At 40.3% G+C, this 22,516-nt stretch overlaps 1 protein-coding gene across 1 annotated transcript in view; it reads left to right on the top strand.

The window, feature by feature from the left end:
- Nucleotides 1-1,169: 1,169 nt before the first annotated feature.
- Nucleotides 1,170-22,516, top strand: part of LOC126273470 (ribosome biogenesis protein BOP1 homolog) — a 70,746-nt gene continuing 49,399 nt past the window's right edge. Inside the window, exons 1-4 of the mRNA XM_049977034.1 lie at nucleotides 1,170-1,386; nucleotides 2,492-3,004; nucleotides 3,537-3,688; nucleotides 21,924-22,041. Coding sequence (XP_049832991.1) covers nucleotides 1,291-1,386; nucleotides 2,492-3,004; nucleotides 3,537-3,688; nucleotides 21,924-22,041 — 879 coding nt within the window. The 5' untranslated portion in view covers nucleotides 1,170-1,290. The remainder of the gene's footprint in view (nucleotides 1,387-2,491; nucleotides 3,005-3,536; nucleotides 3,689-21,923; nucleotides 22,042-22,516) is intronic.

Genomic DNA, 22,516 nt, shown 5'->3' on the forward strand with positions numbered 1-22,516 from the left:
ATAATTATAAATAGAGCATTTTTCATCATCGGGTATGGGGTCCGCAAACGCAAACTTTTCCAGAAATCGCGGAAAGAAACTTATATAACTGCCGCTTCTGTACCCACATGGTAAACGCTATTCGGTGACAACGCTGATAGCGCACCGGCCAAGGTAACTGGCTGGTTCACGAAGAACTCAGGTTCGAATCTTGAAAGATAGGACACAACAAACAATAACTAGTTACTACAGCATAAACAGACGAGCTAATTATTACAAGCTACACACAGTACTACTCATCATGTGTTACTTACAGAAGGGCACTGTATTCATTCGGTGCATTAACGATGGAAAAATCACTACATGTATCCGCGAGGTTCGCGGCAGCCTAATGATGAAAAACAACTCTTTCCGATTGACTTGTATAAGGCTCCTGCTGGACACCTTCATTCTTCCAGGTTCACAACTATGATATGACGAAGAGGCAACCGGGACAACTTAATTCTCCGCGTATGCATTCTGTGCCGTAAACAAGCATTGTGCGGTTGGCTATCTGTGATCACTCGTGAGGAACTCGCAGCACTCTTACTCGGAGTTGTTTTCATGTGACAAGGCTTAAAAGTTTAATACTTTACTAACTCACGGCGTTTGGGAAATTAGTTTGCCTACCTCATTGTTATCATTCCTTATTGATTTATTTACCTTACTAAGCCTCCTATCCCTATCAATTGAGATATGGAAAGATAGAAACGAAAAGAATAACATCTGCTAGGTTTCTTCGAGATTCGAGCCTGGGTTCTCCCATTCCGAGCCCGTTACCTTGTTCATTGCGCTATCGGCGCTGCCGGCGAGAAGCTTTTTCCATGTCGGTACAGAAGCGGCAGTTGTAAAAGTTTCTTACCCCCATTTCTGGAAAGGTATGGGTTTTCGGACCCCATACCTGATGATGAAAAATGCTCTACTTACAATTATCTATCGATCCCTTCAATTTTGTGTTGATTTCTCGTCAGAGCCTTTAGGGGTGATTTTCTCAAAAACGAGGGGGTGTTGACCCAAAATAATTTAGATTCCTTCATTTTAGGTTGTACATAAGCGACCTGTCAAATTTGAGCCGAATCGGTTAGCCGTGTCTGAGGCCTTCCCCTTCTTAGCAGAGAGATCACTGGTATTTTTCCATCCAAGGATGTTCCACTTTTCATATATCGTAAATTGCGGCGTCGGGCGCGGGCGTAGTGTCTTCGAGTCTCTCTCTTTGCTCAGAGTTTTGTTTGTTGTTCAAATGACCCATGTGTTTCGGTGCGTGTTTCCGTGATGGGTGAAAAGAAGAGTGCCAGTAAACGCAAACATGTTGTAGAACATGTGGAAGATGAAGCGGATTCAGTAGGAGGACAAGAAGAAGCCGAAGAGGTTTGTCACATAAGCTTTCCAGAGAAAACGACGTCATCTGTTGGTAGTGCGAATGTTGTGTGTCATTTCCTTGCCTTCCACTCAAAACTATTGGAGTGAAGTGAAACGGGAGTTAGAATGCAGTATTTTGGAATTACATGTTTCGTGTAAAAGTTTTGAAAATCGCCGATCCGTTGATTGTCGAGTCTATAGAACAAACAAGTTCTTTAAAATCTATACTCTGCTGCCTTCGTGAAGTACTGTAATTAAAATAGTCTTCTGTTGGCGATGTCATTGCCCCTCGGTTACCAGCTTATAAGATAATTACAGGAGTATGTCGTCGCCCAGTTTATCTATGTAATTAGTTTGTTATATGTACAGCTTGTGATATACCAGAAGAGTCCTAAGTTGTTGAATGCCCTGTGGTCAAGTTTTCCAGAAGTCTAGTAATGAACTTAATTTATTATATTCTTGTGCTATTATTAATTTTCTGGCTACTAGGCTCTACATTTTACACATTAGGCTATGTGCAAGTTTTCTAGTTCCTACGTAATATAGAAACAAGTGTTCATATCATATATGTGTGGCTGTAAACTGTGAAAAAGAATCCACAACGATAATATTGAGTTTCGTTTGCAAATAGATTGGAGGTCTAATATTAATGGGTTTCACAGATAGGCCTACCTGCCCACACTAACCAGCTGCTGCCCCCAGTGCCGCCACCACCACGTTTCCATACAGCACTTACACACACAACTTAACAATATTTCCTTGAGTAAGGTCTCATAGTCAGCATGATTAAATACATACTACAAGCAGTATTTTTTAAAAAAAACTGCAAAACATTGGTATTTATAAGCACAATTGAGATTGTGGGCCTGCCTACTGTACATTACCTGCAGTGATGTATTTTATCATGTTTATGTAACGTGTATCTGTTTGCTGGCTTTGAAACTTTCTGCATGGGGCTCAGTGAGCTTTTGACACAGACCATCTTTCTGAATGTGGATTTTTTCATACTTTTTATGCAGTGTGACAGTTTGTACTTAAATTGATTTAGCTTATTGATTTGACCAAAATCTTATAGGCCTTTGTTCGAAAATTAATGTTCAACTATTGATTGCAGAAAAACTTTCTGACGACCATAACAAATGAAGGCGATTCTTCAGATGAGGATTATGATTCAGATTTAGAAGGGGGTACTGATCAAGAGGATGAGTTCTCAGATGAGGATAGTGAGGAACTATCATTTGAAGAAGAAGAAGAGAGTGATGAGGAAGACAGTATCAGATCTGGTGGTAATAGTTCTGATGATGATGATGACGACGACCATGGTAGCGGTGATGGAGAGAGTAGTGATAACGGCAATGCAGGAGAGAACAGTGAAGCCGTTAGTAGTAGTGGTGATGCTCAAGGGCCTTCAAAATCCAGTAGTGGTTCTTCTGTTCCTGAAGAGAAGCAAACAATCAGAAGCAGTAAAACTGCCACATCTAGTAAGTCAGGTAATTTAAAAAAGACTAACAATGCCAAAAAGGAATTCGTTAAGTCAAAGAACGCAGTAGAACAACTCACTGTGAAAGAGAGTGGTGAGAACCAGAAAAATGACGATGAATATGAAACTGATTCATCTGATGAAGAGGTAAGTGTTACATTTTCGTAAATTTTAGGATTATTTTATTAGCTGTCAACATTTTTATGAATGTTTCCAATATATTGTTGAAATGGAAGCAAATAGTAGTGGTAACAGAGAATTAAAATTTTAAATTTGTTTTTAAGACCTTACAATAATAAGTTAAAAATGATGCGCAAGACAATGTGGTGCATGTTAGGCTAAGTGTAAGTGCTGCTGGTTTCTTAAACTGGTATGTCATATAACAAAAGTAACTTCAAAGTTTTTGAGTTGGTACACTGGTAAAACACTGGCCTTGTGATCAGGAAAAATATCTTGTACATTAGATTTTGTTGTGTCATACTCATGAGGATGTTAATGCTACAGAGGAAGGTAAGTGTAAGGAATAATAATGTTTGGGAACAGTCTCTTTAAAATGATTCATCTGATTTTGTAATTGATGTAATTTGTTTTGCTTTTACATTACTTATGATTATTCATCCAGTGGTGCTTAAAAGCATGTAAAGTTAATCTGATTGTGCTCATTTGTTTATTTCTGAAGGACATAAGAAATACCGTGGGTAATATCCCAATGAACTGGTATGACGATTATCCTCATATTGGTTATGACTGGGAAGGGAAGAAAATTTTGAAACCACCGAAGGGTGATGAACTGGATACTTTCCTGAAAAAGATGGAAGATCCAAATTTTTGGTGAGTTCTTCATAATTGGTCTTTACTTATACTAATTCAATGCAGTTGTGGAACCAGGAGTAGTTGTACCCATGCGACAAGCACGTGCTACTACTGTAGATGATTTAGTGATACACAATTTCATTTATTTCTCTAAAGCAATTGATTCGGAACAGTGGCTTAGCAAAGAAAACAGTGAATCAGAAGTAAGCCCATATGTAACTAAATGGCTAAATGAACGTCATCTGTTGCCGGTTGCCTATCTAAAGGCTTCCAGGGACAGCAAAAATTTGATTTTCAGTGTTCTATACAATTACTAACTCAGTTTAAATTGCAGTCATAATCTATCCATTATTAGATATAATCTTACGTTAAAAGTTGAACACAATAAATTGGGTGTTGAAGTTAGGAATTGTGTATGTGTCTTGAGGCTGTGTAAATCATAGCATGCAAATTATCCAGTTTATCATCCAGTATGTAAAGTGGTTAGACATTTGAAGCTGATGTACAAAAGGATAAGCCAATAAATACGTTGCGTTATGGAGTAGAGGCCACAATAATCAATGTAGCTTCCTGAAATTGATTTTGTTTTTCTACATGTTCATCCTCAAATTTTGTACTTATCCCATCTCTTGGGCCGACAGAAGCGTTCGATCACACGTGTCGGCTTTGACCCATGATGTACGGGTGTTCCCGTGTGTGACGTCATAACGGCGCGGAGTTTGGCTTGTGAGTGTGGCGTGTTTGTACATGCCGTCGTGTTGTGGTTTGTTGTGCTCTCTGGTGGTATGTTCAGGGTTTTCGTTTGTGTGTTGTAATGGGCTCAGTTTGCTTTTGCTCATTATCCAGAATTGTTAGTGTCGGCTGTGTTTCTAGTGGAATTCGTTTCAGTGAGTTAATGATTTTGTGTGAAGGTTAATTTAGTGTTTTTAGCTGTAGATAGTGTGGTAATTTTAGTAAAATTAATCGGTTGTTGTTTTTTGTTCAGGAATGGATATGACAGATAAAATCAAGTGTGCAGGTCAAGGGAAGTGTTAGATCCCAATGTGTGGCTGTTTATGTTGATATTGGCATCGGGAGATGTTTTTGTGCTATATAGGCCAAGGGAAGTGTTTGATTCTAATTTATGGGATCGGGAGCTGCTGTTGAGCTATATAGGTCAAGGGAAGTGTCCCATTCCAGATGATAATTGTATTTAGTGACATTTGGGGAGTTTTTGATGTCTTTTTTTTTTTTTTTTTTTTCTTTTTTCGTCGTTATGTGTGGTTTTGTATGGGGGTGAGTGTCTACATTTGTTTATATTTAGTTTGCCTCCACCCAATCCGGTGCTTGTCCCAATAGTGCCATTTGGCTTTTTGTGGAAAGTGTGTGTGTTTGTTTTTCGATGTATTTTCGTCCTCATAATGTGTACGTACCGACTTTATATGCGCCATATTGGAATCGTGGTTTATGGTCGTTTCCGCCATATTTGTCACGTCATGGGTCAAAGCAGACGGGCGGGATCGGACGCTTCCGTATTTCCCATCTCTTTACAAGTCCCTGATAGCTGGCAGCAAAAAAGTCATTTGGTTACTGTTGCAGCCAATGTTTAATCTCTTTGGCTCCACCTTCATCATTTTCAAAATATCGCTCACCCAAATCAGATTTTAGGGCCCTGAACAGACAAGTCACTGGGGCCAAGACGGGCAGGTGTTTATAACAGCCCTTTCGTTTTTATTGCTTTGTCAGGGTGGGCGTTGTCATACACAAGAATTGCACCCATTGTCAGGCTACCAGGTTGTTGGTGGCAAATAGCATGTCACACTTCCTGCAGAGTAGTGCAGTATGATGCAACATTCACGGTTTCTCTATGAGGCTGGAATTTCGTCAGTGTGACTCCTTGCAAGTCCCAAGACAGTCAAGGTAACCATGTGGGCTGATGGATTGGTAAACTTTTTTGTTCTTTGGAGGTAGACATTCTCATTCCATGGGCAGTCATTTGAATTCTAGTTGAAAGCAGTGAACTTAAGACTCATCCCCCAGTAAAAATACATACCATGAAGTCCTATCTCTTCTCAGATGGAAACCCAGTTCTAAGCAAAGAGGGGAAAGCAGAAAGGTGGAGGGAGTATATAGAGGGTGTATACAAGAGCGATGTACTTGAGGACAATACTATGGAAATGGAAGAGGACGTAGATGAAGATGAAATGGGAGTTACGATACTGCATGAAGTGTTTGACAGAGCACTGAAAGACCTGAGTCTAAACAAAGCCCCGGGAGTAGACAACATTCCATTAGAACTGCTGACGGCCTTGGGAGAGCCAGTCCTGACAAAACTCTACCATCTGGTGAGCAAGACGTATGAGACAGGCGAAATACCCTCAGACTTCAAGAAGAATATAATAATTCCAATCCCAAAGAAAGCAGGTGTTGACAGATGTGACAATTACTGAACTATCAGTTTAATAAGTCACAGCTGCAAAATACTAACACGAATTATTTACAGACGAATTGAAAAACTGGTAGAAGCTGACTTCGGGGAAAATCAGTTTGGATTCCGTAGAAATGTTGGAACACGTGAGGCAATACTGTCCCTACGACTTATCTTAGAAGCTAGATTAAGGAAGGGCAAACCTACGTTTCTAGCATTAGTAGACTTAGAGAAAGCCTTTGACAATGTTGATTGGAATACTCTCTTTCAAATTCTGAAGGTAGCAGGGATAAAATACAGGGAGCGAAAGGCTATTTACAATTTGTACAGAAACCAGATGGCAGTTGTAAGAGTTGAGGGACATGAAAGGGAGGCAGTGGTTGGGAAGGGAGTGAGACAGGGTTGTAACCTCTCCCCGATGTTATTCAATCTGTATATTGAGCAAGCAGTAAAGGAAACAAAAAAAAAAAAAAAAATTCGTAGTAGGTATCAAAGTCCATGGAGAAGAAATAAAAACTTTGACGTTCACCAATGACATTGTAATTCTGTCAGAGACAGCAAAGGACTTGGAAGAGCAGTTGAATGGAATGGACAGTGTCCTGAAAGGAGGATATAAGATGAACATTAACAAAAGCAAAATGAGGATAATGGAATGTAGTCCGATGATGCTGAGGGAATTAGATTAGGAAATGAGACACTGAAAGTAGTGAAAGAGTTTTGCAATTTGGGGAGCAAAATAACTGATGATGGTCGGAGTAGAGAGGATATAAAATGTAGACTGGCAATGGCAAGGAAAGCGTTTCTGAAGCAGAGAAATTTGTTAACATCGAGTATCGATTTAAGTGTCAGGAAGTCATTTCTGAAAGTATTTGTATGGAGTGTAGCCATTTATGGAAGTGAAACATGGACGATAAATAGTTTGGACAAGAAGAGAATAGAAGCTTTCGAAATGTGGTGCTACAGAAAAATGCTGAAGATTAGAAGGGTAGATCATATAACTAATGAGGAAGTATTGAATAGTATTGGGGAGAAAAGTTTGTGGCACAACTTGACCAGAAGAAGGGATCGGTTGGTAGGACATGTTCTGAGGCATCAAGGGATCACCAATTTAGCATTGGAGGGCAGCGTGGAGGGTAAAAATCGTAGAGGGGGACCAAGAGATGAATACACTAAGCAGATTCAGAAGGATGTGGCTTGCAGTAGGTACTGGGAGAGGAAGGAGCTTGCACAGGATAGATTAGCATGGAGAGCTGCATCAAACCAGTCTCAGGACTGAAGACCACAACAGCAACAACAGTACCAAATGAGGTGCTGCAAAATCTGATCTATTCTGTTCTTTGTTTTCCTCAGTCAACATCCTTTACGCCACCCATGCACAGACTTTATGAAAAGTCTCATGCATGATTTTGTGTGTAGTTCCATATGACACAGCCTGCAGCATGTGCTGCATAATTGCCACTTGCTAGTGTTAAGAATGATGTGTTCCACATGCTGAATTATGGTTTCAGTTGCAACCTTGACAGGATGGCAGGGACACTTCCTGTCTCTTATGCTTTGCCTTCCTTTGTTATACTTATGGATCCATTTGAATACACCTTTCCATGACAAAGAGTTGTCACCATACACATTATACATTTTTCAATGTGCTTCTTCTGTGGGCAGCGCTTTGGCTCACAAAGTGCGCATTTACCTTCGTAAATCTCCGGGCGGGGACTACTCAGGAGGATGTCGTTATCAGGAGAAAGAAAACTGGCGTTCTATGGATCGGAGCGTGGAATGTCAGATCCCTTAATCGGGCAGGTAGGTTAGAAAATTTTAGGAAATGGATAGGTGAAAGTTAGATATAGGGGAATTAGTGAAGTTCGGTGTCTGGAGGAACAAGACTTTTGGTCTGGTGAATACAGGGTTATAAATACAAAATCAAATAGGGGTAATGCAGGAGTAGGTTTAACAATGAATAAAAAAGTAGGAATGCGGGTAAACTTCTACAGACAGCATAGTGAACTCATTATTGTGGCCAAGATAGACACAATGCCCACACCTACTACAGTAGTAAAAGTTTATATGCCATCTAGCTTTGCAGATGAAGAAATTGATGAAACATATGATGAGATAAAAGAAATTATTCAGATAGTGAAGGGAGACGAAAATTTAATAGTAATGGGTGACTGGAATTCGGCAGTAGGAAAAGGGAGAGAAGGAAACATAGTAGGTGAATATGGATTGGGGCTAAGAAATGAAAGAGGAAGCCGCCTAGTAGAATTTTGCACAGAGCACAACTTAATCATAGCTAACACTTGGTTTAAGAATCATGAAAGAAGGTTGTATACGTGGAAGAACCCTGGAGATACTAAAAGGTATCAAATAGATTATATAATGGTAAGACAGAGATTAAGGAACCAGGTTTTAAGTTGTAAGACATTTCCAGGGGCAGATGTGGACTCGGACCACAATCTATTGGTTATGACCTGTAGATTAAAACTGAAGAAACTGCAAAAATGTGGGAAATTAAGGAGATGGGACTTGGATAAACTGAAAGAACCAGAAGTTGTACAGAGTTTCAGGAAGAGCATAAGGGGACAATTGACAGGAATAGGGGAAAGAAATACCGTAGAAGAAGAATGGGTAGCTCTGAGGGATGAAGTAGTGAAGGCAGCAGAGGATAAAGTAGGTAAAAAGACGAGGGCTGCTAGAAATCCTTGGGTAACAGAAGAAATATTGAATTTAATTGATGAAAGGAGAAAATATAAAAATGCAGTAAATGAAGCAGGCAAAAAGGAATACAGACGTCTCAAAAATGAGATCGACAGGAAGTGCAAAATGGCTAAGCAGGGATGGCTAGAGGACAAATGTAAGGATGTAGAAGCTTATCTCACTAGGGGTAAGATAGATACTGCCTACAGGAAAATTAAAGAGACCTTTGGAGAGAACCACGTGTATGAATATCAAGAGCTCAGATGGCAAACCAGTTATAAGCAAAGAAGGAAAGGCAGAAAGGTGGAAGGAGTATATAGAAGGTTTATACAAGGGTGATGTACTTGAGGACAATATTATGGAAATAGAAGAGGATGTAGATGAAGACAAAATGGGAGATAAGATACTGCGTGAAGAGTTTGACAGAGCACTGAAAGACCTGAGTCGAAACAAGGCCCCCGGAGTAGACAACATTCAATTGGAACTACTGACGGTCTTGGGAGAGCCAGTCATGACAAAACTCTACCAGCTGGTGAGCAAGATGTATGAGACAGGCGAAATACCCTCAGACTTCAAGAAGAATATAATAATTCCAATCCCAAAGAAAGCAGGTGCTGACAGATGTGAAAATTACCGAACTATCAGTTTAATAAGTCACAGCTGCAAAATACTAACGCGAATTCTTTACAGATGAATGGAAAAACTGGTAGATGCGGACCTCGGGGAGGATCAGTTTGGATTCCGTCGAAATGTTGGAACACGTGAGGCAATACTGACCTTACGACTTATCTTAGAAGAAAGATTAAGAAAAGGCAAACCTACATTTCTAGCATTTGTAGACTTAGAGAAAGCTTTTGACAATGTTGACTGGAATACTCACTTTCAAATTCTAAAGGTGGCAGGGGTAAAATACAGGGAGCGAAAGGCTATTTACAATTTGTACAGAAACCAGATGGCAGTCATAAAAGTCGAGGGACATGAAAGGGAAGCAGTGGTTGGGAAAGGAGTGAGACAGGGTTGTAGCCTCTCCCCGATGTTATTCAATCTGTATATTGAGCAAGCAGTAAAGGAAACAAAAGAAAAATTCGGAGTAGGTATTAAAATTCATGGAGACGAAGTAAAAACTTTGAGGTTCGCCGATGACATTGTAATTCTGTCAGAGACGGCAAAGGACTTGGAAGAGCAGTTGAACGGAATGGACAGTGTCTTGAAAGGAGGATATAAGATGAACATCAACAAAAGCAAAACGAGGATAATGGAATGTAGTCAAATTAAATCGGGTGATGCTGAGGGAATTAGATTAGGAAATGAGACACTTCAAGTAGTAAAGGAGTTTTGCTATTTAGGAAGTAAAATAACTGATGGTGGTTGAAGTAGAGAGGATACAAAATGTAGACTGGCAATGGCAAGGAAAGCGTTTCTGAAGAAGAGAAATTTGTTAACATCGAATATAGATTTATGTATCAGGAAGTCGTTTCTGAAAGTATTTGTTTGGAGTGTAGCCATGTATGGAAGTGAAACATGGACGATAACTAGTTTGGACAAGAAGAGAATAGAAGCTTTCGAAATGTGGTGCTACAGAAGAATTCTGAAGATAAGGTGGATAGATCATGTAACTAATGAGGAGGTATTGAATAGGATTGGGGAGAAGAGAAGTTTGTGGCACAACTTGACTAGAAGAAGGGATCGGTTGGTAGGACATGTTTTGAGGCATCAAGGGATCACAAATTTAGCGTTGGAGGGCAGCGTGGAGGGTAAAAATCGTAGAGGGAGACCGAGAGATGAGTACACTAAGCAGATTCAGAAGGATGTAGGTTGCAGTAGGTACTGGGAGATGAAGCAGCTTGCACAGGATAGAGTAGCATGGAGAGCTGCATCAAACCAGTCTTAGGACTGAAGACAACAACAACAACATGGGAGTTCAGTTCTTTAGAGAATGGGGGGTGAGTTTAGGGATTACTGGTATGATACAACTTGTTAGCTTTGAGAAGTGATGCTATTAGCTAGTATGATGGTTGTGACAGTACCATGCAATTCTGTGTGGTGGAACTTCATAGTTTCAGGGCTTCCATGGGAATATAGCAGTAATTCATTGGGGTGATCTTGTTATTAATATATTCAGACATTTTTAAAAATCCTTGAAAATAACAGAACATAGTGGGGAAAATAGGGCTTTTCATTGGAGATGTGAGTATTACTATAAAAAGGCAAAGTGTATAAGAAAAAGATTGTCGTGGCATGTTCATTATCTTTGTCAATTCGCATCCACCCTAAGCTAGACCTTGGGCTACACTACAAATCAGTGTCGATATTGTCCAGTGATGTCACCACCTGCATTTTTGATGTGGTGACAGACTGATCTATAGTGTAGACAAGGGTCTGAATTAGATTGGAAAGTTATAATTTGTGTCTGAATTGAAATCAGCGAGTTTGCTTTCGTTGTTATGATCTCCAGTCTGATGAATGGTTTGATGCAGCCATCCACACTAGTTACCCTGTGCAAGCCTCTTCATATCTGAATAACTCTTGCAATCTACATCCCCATAAATGTGTTTGCTGTAGTCAAGCCTTAATTTCCCTGTATTACTTTTGCCCTTCACACTTCCCTCCATTACTGGATTGAGTATTTCTGGGTGCCACAGGATGTTTTCTGTCGGTCCCCCCCCCCCCCCCTTCTTTTTTTTTTTTAAAGGCATCTGTGCATTAGTTATATGATTGATCATCTAATCTACAACATCATTCTCAAGTTAGCATTTCCTTCTTGTCTCTCATGTTTTCCACACTTTTTCTTTTTGTTATAAGATTACACTACAAATAAATATGTTCAGAAGAAAGAAATTTAATCCTGTGTAGGGGGGAGGGAGGGATAGGTGTGTGTGTGTGTGTGTGTGTGTGTGTGTGTGTGTGTGTGTGTGTGTGTGTGTGTGTGTGTGTGTGTGTGCGCGCGCGCGCGCTTATGCATAGTGGATGGGTATTTGGGAGCCTTCTCTGTGGTGAGTAGCAATCTATCCTTTTCATGTTATTCCATTCTGGATTTTGCAGTGTTTTAAACTTTGTCAGGAGAGTATACCAGCCATTCATTAGCACAAATGTTGATATTGGTGACAATTGTCTTGATTGAAGTGCTTAACGGCATCAGATTGGTGGCTTAGAGTTTGAATACCCTTTCGGTTATGCTCCATACATTGTAATCCAAATTCCATATATAAAAACATATCAAAATAATTTTCTGACATCATATTTTGCATCCAGTGACTCACATGAGTTTCTCTCTCTCTCTCTCTCTCTCTCTCTCTCTCTCTCTCTCTCTTTCTTTCTCTCTCTTCTCTCTCTCTCTCTCTCTCTCTCTCTCTCTCTCTCTTTCTTTCTTTCTTTCTTTCTCTCTCTCTCTCTCTCTCTCTCTCTAATGTGGAGAGATAACATTACACCCACTGCCACAATATTTAGCAAGTGAAGGCAGACAAAATATTTTCTTCTGGTTTCCGTGTGCGCGCGCGCGTGCGTGTGTGTGTGTGTGTGTGTGTGTGTGTGTGTGTGTGTGTGAAGTCATTTCTCTGGTTGGCTTTTTTGTCTACCATAAAAAATTCTTGTCAGAAAAGAATCTTAACCCACCCCCAACATCGCTTTTTAGCGGACACAGAAGAAAATGTCAACTCCTGAGTCACTCTGCTCTAGCGGCGTTGGGTTGCACTTGTCTTACGTTCTATGTGTAGGATTTGTATGTTGAAGATTCTCTTTGACAATTCAACACTTTATTGGTTTGCTTACACTTATGATCCTGTCAGTGATTACTGTGGGGTCTTTCAAATGAGCAGTTGAGCTCTTTGAACAATGAATTTTCAAGTGCTGTTCCTTTGCTGGTGCACTAGAATCTTTCTTACAACGTCCTGAAGCTGAATGTTTTATCACATCACCACGAATTGCAGATTTCAAGTATTTAAATAGCAGATTTATATCTGCTGCTGAGCTCTTGTTGCGAAGACCTTCGACAATCGCAGCACTTTTATCAAACTCTGCACCTCATTTCAACATCTTAGCCATTGAGATTAAGGCCATTTACCAGAAACAGTCAGTGGTGAGACTGTTGATATAAACTTCTGGCAGAAGAAAAATCTGACAGGAAATAAAATTTAAATTTGCCTTTATTTTGGTGATGCCCCCTCCTTTTACATGTAGTCCACAAACCTGTGTCGAGGTTCCAGGAGGTTCTAGCAAGGTGGAAGCATTTTTCCATTGCCTTCCTCATATCTGTTGTCAAGTGTGTATTGTTATGTTTGTGAATGAAAAAGGGGAGGTTACAATGTACGCAAATTATTACTGCTCAAATACACACATCAAAAAAAAGTTTCGTATCACCCCGATTCTCAGAACTCCTGAAGATAGACATTGACTGTGGATATTGTATCACAGACACAGTCCCTTTGACTGTTCAGAGATGTCACTAAACCCGGCCAAAGATGTAAGCAACTATGCATGAGCAGCACCTATTGGACGGAGGGGGTCTGACAGTCAATCAGTTCCAGTCATTCCCCCAGGAAGGAGGTAAACCACTCGTGTTGTTTGTAGTTCAACCATGCCTAGAAGGTCAATACTGCAGTTTGATCGTGTCCGCATTGTTACTTTCTGCCAGGAAGGGCTCTCAGCAAGAGAAGTGTCCAGGTGTCTCGGAGTGAACCAAAGCAATGTTGTTCGGACATTGAGGAGATACAGGGAGACAGGAACTGTCAATGGCTTGCCTCACTCAGGCCGCCCGAGGGCTACTACTGCAGTGGGTGACCTCTACCTACAGATCATGGGTTGGTGGAACCCTGGCATAACTCCATCATATTGAATAATGCTTTTCGTGCAACCACAGGATGTTGTGTTATGACTCAAAATGTGTGCAATAGGCTGCATGATGTGCAACTCCGCTCCTGACATCCATAGCGAGGTCCATCTTTGCAAACACGGCACCTTGCAGTACAGTACAGATGGGCCCAACAACATGTCAAATGGACCATTCAGGATTGGCATCCGTTTTCTTTACTGATGAGTGGCGCGTATGCCTTCAACCAGACAATCGTCAGAGAAGTGTTTGGAGGCAACGTGGACAGGCTGAACGCCTTAGACGTACTGTCCAGCGACTGCAGCAAGTTGGAGGTTCCCTGCTGTTTTGGGGTGGCATAATGTGGGGCTGACGTACGCCACTGGTGGTCATGGAAGGTGCCGTAATGGCTGCACGATACATGAATGCCATCCTCCAACCGGTAGTGCAACCATATTGGCAAGGAATTTGTCTTCATGGACGGCAATTTGTGCCATCTTGTGAGTGATTTCCATCAGGATAAAGTCATGACTCTACTGGAGTGGCCAGCATGTCCTCCAGACATGAACCCTATCCAACATGCCCGGGATAGATTGAAAAGGGCTTTTTATGGACAACGTGATCCACCAGCCACTCTGAGGGATCTACGCCAAATTGCTGTTGAGGAGTGGGACATTCTGAAGTTCCCTTGATGAACTTGTGGGTAGTATGCCACAATGAATAGAGGCATGCATCAATGCAAGAGGATGTGCTACTGGTTAACAGAGGTACTGGTGTGTAGAGCAATCTGAACCACCTCCTCTGAAGGTCTTGCTGTATGGTGGTATAACATACAATGTGTGGTTTTCATGAGCCTTAAAAAGGACAGAAATTATATTTATGTTGATCTGTATTCCAATTTTCTGTACAGGTTTCAGTACTCTCGGAACCGAGGTGATGCAGTACTTTTTTGATGTGTGTAGCACTGAAATGGCAGCTGTAGCATAGTAGCACATTCAATAGATAGATCACTAAAAGTGTTGTGAGCTGTCTGTTAGTGACATGGGAAGGTATTTTTGACGTAACATGTATCATTAAATACACACTATAATATCCAGGAATTCTATGACCCTGCCCCTCCTTAAACGGCCGGTGAAATTCTTGTAACGAAAATTTCTTTCCCTAACAAGATTCAAACCAACTAATTTGTGGTTGACTACCACCAAGCTGATATGTTATGGATTTGGTTAATGCAGGAAGTTTTTTAACACTTGTATTGAAACAAAAATTTCTGTGGAAGAATGAAGGTTCTTAAAAATGGGATATTTTATCTTAACTGTAAATGCATTGTACTGAATATGTGTGGACCTGTTAGTGCATGATGAACTGGTCATCTTATATGTGTACTAGGTTTTGCTTAGACAATTCACATATCCAACTATGTTGTAGTGCATATTTACCGGTATTAACATTTGGAAATTGTGAAACACATCCTCACATATTTGATATACACCAATGCAAGGGCGGGCAGGAATCCTGTACGTGTGCGGTGCACTTGCTCCTGCACCATGCTTTGAAAGAGTACCTGTTACCTATGATACATTTTATTTAATTATGACAGGTGGAGTTTACCATATGTTTAATGTCTGGAACAAAATTTCCACATACAGATAAACGCAAACAGTTACGTAAATTTTCATCACTGATGTTTGATGTTAATCGAGACTTATTAATTGTCGTAACAAAAAAAAAACTCTCTCTCAAATGTATGTCGAGCCGAACATTGAAATTATCTTCATGGCTTCACGATGGAGATGGGAAACTCTTGCCGTGGAAAGTCTTGATAAGAATCTATTACACGTCATGCCTAAAGGAACTTGTCTCTCAGGCAAGAATTACATTGTAGATCTATTAATTCCATTTGCAAATTGGGATGAGTATCATCTACAGAAACAGCAAATGGTCTCGAGAACCACTCAAAAGCTTGGGATCACTTGAGACATTCCTCTTTTATTGCACTAAGTAAGGAAACACATTCTTTGCAATTCTGTTCCCGCACAGTATACAGAGTAGGGAAATGCTCTGTTTCCTGGCGAGAGCTGTCGTTCCAATAGCTCTAGCTTGCTAGTGAAAGCTTACACCTTTTCAACCATTTCACAAATAAGCTGATTTTCTCCTTGCAAACTTGTGTTCAATGCATTCATGTGTCTGGTGATGTCCACTAGAAATGCAAGGTTGGCAACCCACTCGGTTCTTCTTACTTTGGATCGTACCTTCCTTTGTCCTTTAAAAACTGATTTATTGGTATTCTCAGCTCAAAAAATCTTTTTGAGTACATTACCAATGCAAAGCCAGCAGCCTTCACTGTGGTGTTCTATGTCACCGTACTCTTCCCCAATTTCAGCTAAATATGTCTGAAACTCTCTCTGTGTAATCCCGTGGGATCTCAAGTAATTAACTTCCCGAATAACCACTTGCATGATGTCCCCAAGTTTTGCTGCTTTTGCACAGAGTACTTCTTGGTGCAAAATGCAGAGGATGCTGTACAATGATTCTTCTGTACGCTGAGCCTTTTTTCTTAGTAATCCAACAAATGCCATTTGTTCCCCTTCTTTCATTGCAGGTGCTCCGTGTTTTGTCACTGACACCAAACATTCCCAGTTTAAGCCAGCTGAATCGACAGCTTCTTCAACGGTTTTTAGGATGTGCGCACCGGTGGTCGTGATTTTTAAAGATATCATATCCAAAAAATCCTGTTATGTACATGACGCAGACATAAATCACTAATTGCACGGTGTCTGAAATATATGTGGACTCATCAAGTGCAATGGAAAATGCAATAAAATCTTTCACTGCACTCCTTAACTGGTGGTAAACGTCACCTGCCATGGCACTTATAAGACGACTTACAGTCCACTGAGAAAGAGTGATAGCTTGAAACTGATTTGTACACAGTGGCATCATTGTTGCACTCCTTTATAAACTCACCTTCAGCAAATGGTTTTCCAACTCTCGCAATGTTATAACTTGCACTTACCGCTGGGTTATCATTGTTGTCATCCTGAAAAATTGAAAACAGTGCTCTGTAAAATGTTAAATCAGTTAGTTGAGAGACATGACGAAATAAAGTCGCAGATCTCTTGTGACCACAGCAACTTACGTTATACTCATCTAGTATTGTCAGATCGCTCTTCTTAAGGTCAGTCAGTTTTCCCATCTGCTCAGAATCCGACAATAAATTGTACTCGTCCTATTGAAATATATTATAATGGCGTTCAATTCTAAACATGTGCTGACCAGCGAAAATACTGCCACATATTAAACATTTCGAATTTTCAGGTTTTTGCACAAAGAAAAAATGAGTCTCCCAATCCTTTTTAAAAGATAATAAATTTCCACTTCATTAATTCACTCTGCATTTTCTGGTTCTTGAAATACAATGTTCACTACGTAGTGGTCGCTTCGCATCAACGTCCGCAGGTTAGCCGCAACCTGCCGGCTGTCGCCACTGCCCCGGTCGACGATTGCATGCGAGCAGCACACGTGCAGCGCTGTGCGCTCATGAGCTGCGTGCAACATTTGCCCACCCCTGCACTAATGTATAAGGATCCCATTGAGACTGAAGCATTGAGTAGTCTTCAATCCCACCTGTCTGTAGGTCACTTCAGCATATCTTGGAATCCAGCAATGTATACCCCTGATGCATCTGTTATCCATTCAGAAGCTACATGTCCTACTCACCTCCATTTCATTTTTATTATGTCATTTCATTTTTTCACTCCTGTCTGTTCCTAATAAATTTGTGTGTTTCATTGTAACTCCTAGTAAATCTTAATACACTTTATTCTGTTGCTCACTCAGCAGTCAGCTTGTAATGTTTTTCACATTAAAATTCTGTGTTCAGTTGCTACAAGACAAAACTGACCTTACACACTATTTCAACACTTTACTTTTGAGACACATTCGAAGTGACTGTTTAAAAGCTTTCTTGTTTATTTCTATTGCCTTTTACTGGCATCATGACTTCATTGTTAATCTGAATAATTTTCATTAAAGTTTTGATATACAAGTCCATGTTGTTATCGGAGACACATTATAACTATATGCTCTAGGAAATGTAGTGTTTATGCTGGCACTTATCTCAGTCATTTCAGAGAGTACAAAATGCATTCCTAAACTTAATACGTAATTCTAAGCGTTCTACACCTTTTCCCAGTAGGGCATTACAAAGAGCTTGGACACTGAATCCAGAACTCTGGCAACTGTGAATTTTAACATGCTGTTCTCTTCTCTTTATGGACTAAATTCTGATTTACAATATTAGAACCCCCTGCCTTCAGTTAGAGCTCAATGACATGAAAATATTGTAGATGCTGTTCTTGTCTTTCATTGTAGGTAAAATTGTATGTGTCAGAAAATTGGCAAGATTTCCATGGATCATGTTTGTCATACTTTCTTCAACCCAGATAAATTTGTACTGCACCCACTTCCATAAAGAATTGTTTCTATACTTGTTATTAATACTTCTGGTGGCAATATGTGTGGGAATATAATACCTGAATTATAATGTGTTAATCAAAATTATATTAACACTCAGATGGGCAAAACAATTAATTAACTTTACACATGTCTATAAATGAAATGTATCAAATGTGTCAAATGATAAGCTGCAAGTTCTAAATACCTGTGAACTCTACCTGTCCACCATCGTGTTCAACACACAAAAACCAACAATTAACGGCAGCATTTAAAGCCCGTACACACATTTCACTGAGAATGGATATCACAACCCATGTATGGCCCTTTAGGTCATTCATGTCACGAACTTTCCAATTGTAAATGTGCTCCTTTACCAAGGCCAATAACCAGAAATCGCATGGTGTTAAGTCAGGAGATTGTAGAGGCCAGAACAATGGCCTATAATGACCAATCCATTGACTTGGAAATGGTGCATTCAGAAACCAACAATATGGGCCCATTGCAGTGGAGTGCCATCATTGGAAATAAGCTGAATGGCAGATTTCTAGTGGTTGTTCACCAATGGTGTAACATTGCAGCATCTGTAAGTAGATGTCAGAAGTTACTGCTCCTGTATCAAAAAAGTAGGGTCCGATGACTCTCAACATTCGTCACAGCACACCAAACATTCACTTTTGGGCTGTCATGTTCATACAACTGAATGACTTGTGGGTTTTTGGTGGCCCAGAAAATCATTTTATGTTGGTTAACAAAATGACTTGTTAAAAAGTGGCTTCATCACTGAATACTTTTACATTCACAATATCTTGCCGGATATTTGTCATTTCAACTAAAATCAGACAGCATTTCTCTTGCTTACATTTCTGTGCCAGTGTTAAAGCTTGAGGGACGTGGGTGTGTTATGGTCACATCCCAAGGTCATGTTTCATGATGTGCCACACTTGTTTTTTGAGGAATTCCTGTTCCCAAACTGCATTGTACACTAGATTTTTAAGGACTGTGCAACACGGCTTCATGTATAATAGTGATGTTGTGTTCACATCTTCATTATCTTGACCACCCTGCATTGCCTTGATAGTTCTTAGCTTCGGATGCAATATCCACAAACTTCTTGTAGGTGCAGTACTGTGTGAAACAGCTTGGTGGTTCATGTGCAGGTTGCTGCCTGAACTTTTCATGGACAAGAGTCAGCAAACCATACACTTCAATCTTGCTTACTGCAAATCTTCGTGGCTTGAGTGTCAGTCATTCAGCCAGTATGTCAACTAAAAAATGAAGACACTGGAGATGTTACAATGTGCAACTACTAAAAATACAATATAACACATGTTACATTACATTCAGTAAATTATTTCTGCCCTATGCATATTATGTCCATTTAAATGTTAATATTATTTTGACTAAGCCTGTATGATGCATATTTTTATTGTTCATTGAAGCTGAGTCTTTTTTATGACTCACCGACTGGCAACAACTTTATGCCATGTATTGCATGGCTGAGAGTGATATAAATTAGCTACACTGGTACATTACAAGATTTTAACTTCTTCAGCCCCACCCCTTTTGTCTTCTATGTGTGGTACACATATGGAGTAACAATAAAATGATAAGCTCCTTATGTACTGAAATGCGAGAGGATCTGCAACAAATTGATGCATGGTGCAGGGAATGGCAATTGAATCTCAATGTAGACAAGTGTAATGTGCTGTGGATACATAGAAAGAATGATCCTTAATCATTTAGCTACAATATAGCAAGTCAGCAACGGGAAGCAGTTAATTTCATAAATTATCTGGGAGTAGGCATTAGGGGTGATTAAAAATGGAATGACCATATAAAATTAATCGTCGGTAGAGCAGATGCCAGACTGAAGTTCATTGGAAGAATCCTAAGGAAATGCAGTCCAAAAACAAAGGAAAGTGTGGGATCTGTACCAGATAGCGTTGATAGGAGAGATAGAGAAGAACCAACGGAGAGCAGTGTGCTTTGTTACAGGATCATTTAGTAATTGTGAAAGTGTTATGGAGATGATAGATAAACTCCAGTGGAAGACTCTGCAGGAGAGACGCTCAGTAGCTCGGTACGGGCTTTTGTTGAAGTTTCGAGAACATACCTTCACTGAGGAGTCAAGCAGTATGTTGCTCCCTCCTACGTATGTCTCGCGAAGAGACCATGAGGATAAAATCAGAGAAATTAGAGCCCACACAGAGGCTTACTGACAATCTTTTTTTCCACGAACAATAAGAGACTGGAATAGAAGGGAGAACCGAAAAAGGTACTTAAGTACCCTCCGCCACACTATCAGGTGGCTTGCGGAGTATGGATGTAGGTGTAGATGTAGTGGGCCTCTGCACGTTTCCTTTGACCCAGAAGTTAGCCAGTGTGGTAAGCTTTGAAGTGAATGAAGTATGTAGTTGTGGAACGTTTCACAATTTGCTGATCACTGTATGTTATGTATTACAGGGGTTGTTCTGAAAGTAATGGCTCCTATTTTTATTCATGGAAACTACAGGAGATACATAATCACAAGAGCACAGCTAAATAGAGCAATATTTCAGCTACAGGCTGTCATTTTTCCACATAGCCACCACTATTTGTTATACACTTTTGCCAATGATGAACCAGAGGCTACATGCTGCACTTTTAAAAATTGGAACCAGCGAAGGTAACCACTTCCTTACAGCTTTGACAACAGCATCTGAATCCTGAAAATGTTGGATGCATAGTCCATCTTTCAGAAGGCCAAAGAGATGAAGTCTGAAGACACTGAATCGGCATTGTAAGGTGGATGTTGCAAGACAGTCCAGCCAAATTTTGCAGTGAGTTATATGGTCACAAAACTGCTGTGGGGCCTGGCATTACCATGTTGCATGTGAAAGTTGATATTCTTCTCTGGCCTTATCCTAGAAACTAGGGCTTTCAGCTTGGTGTCGTCTTGTACCGTGCTGAATTGACAGTTTCTCCCGGCTCCAGGACATCCAAAAGAACAGTAGCCTGGCTATCTCAGAAGGCTGTGCACATCACTTTGCCTGCAGGCGGCTGTGACTAGAATTTCTTCTTTGACAGAATTTGCATGTTGCCTTTCCATGGACTATCCTTTTGATTCCAGCTCGTAGTGATGACACCACATCTCATCTCCGGTGATGATGCTATTCAGAAAATCATCACCTTCCGCTTTATATTGGTCCAGCAGGTCCCGACAGTTTTCCATTTGATGAGTTTTTTGTTCTCCTGTAAGCATCTGCCGGTCCAATCTCACACAGACTTTGTGACTACAAAGATGTTCTAACGTTGTTTCCAAGGCATTATAGTCGACGTTCAGCTTTTTGCACAATTCTCTGGTTACCCACCGATCAGTGTGCACGAGTTGATCCAGACGTTCTTTGTTGCGACAGACAACAGTGTGCAGGGTTGACCGGGCTGTGGTTTCTCATGCACACCACCTTTTCACCGCCTTTAGCATATGTAGATTGGTTTCAATCAGCACAATTTGTTCAGCAGTGAGAAAATCAATTACTCATCACTGTTTTATACGTGCGCCCATATCAGACTCCATTTTGGAACACTCCTCTGCTGGCACCAACTACCACAGAACAACAGAACCACCTGCAAAAGAAAGAGGAAAGTTCAAGCATTAGCACTACACCAGTGACATCTGGTGTGGACATCCAAAGTCACCACAAAAAAATATGAGGCATTACTTTCGGAACAACCCTAGTGTGTTTCTTAATACTAATTTTATACCCCTCAAATCAGATTTTCGAGGTCTTAGCAGAAGTTAGGTGTGCATATTCTGTAAGCATTTCTAATTAATTTTTTCCCAAGCCTGCTATGTATTTTGTGTAAACTTGTTTCTTTTCCAGTGATTAACATGGATTTTTTTCTTGTAGGCGGACTGTGAAAGATCCACAGACAGGCCAAGATGTAGTGCTTTGTGATGCTGATGTTGACCTTATTCAGAGGCTGCAGAGTTCAAAGATACCAGACGCTGAATTTGATGAATATGCGGTATGTTTTATCACTTCAGATATATAAAGAATACGTTCAAAAAACAGCAGTATTGAGAGGATAGGTTGCTGCTCACAACATAGAGGAGGTGTTAAGTTGCAGAATGGCACAAAGAAAAAGAATGCTGAAATATTTAGACACAACTCACTCACTCGTACATACTTTGCCACTGTCTCTATATGTTGGATTCTCGAGGCTGTGTGTGTGTGTGTGTGTGTGTGTGTGTGTGTGTGTGTGTGTGTGTGTGTGTGTGTGTGTGTGTGAGAGAGAGAGAGAGAGAGAGAGAGAGAGAGAGAGAGAGAGAGAGAGAGAAAAGGATTTTATATGAAAGCTTCATTATTGTAATGTACTTTTTCGTGTGCCTGTCTGCGACTCAACGCCACCTCTTTGTTGTTGTTCCATCCTGGACTTTTCATTTTTACATTTAAAAAATTAATCATTCTGTTATTTTTTTTTCTAGAGGTCAGTCTTACAG

Source organism: Schistocerca gregaria, chromosome 5 (assembly GCF_023897955.1).
Source record: "Schistocerca gregaria isolate iqSchGreg1 chromosome 5, iqSchGreg1.2, whole genome shotgun sequence".
NCBI lineage: Eukaryota > Metazoa > Arthropoda > Insecta > Orthoptera > Acrididae > Schistocerca > Schistocerca gregaria.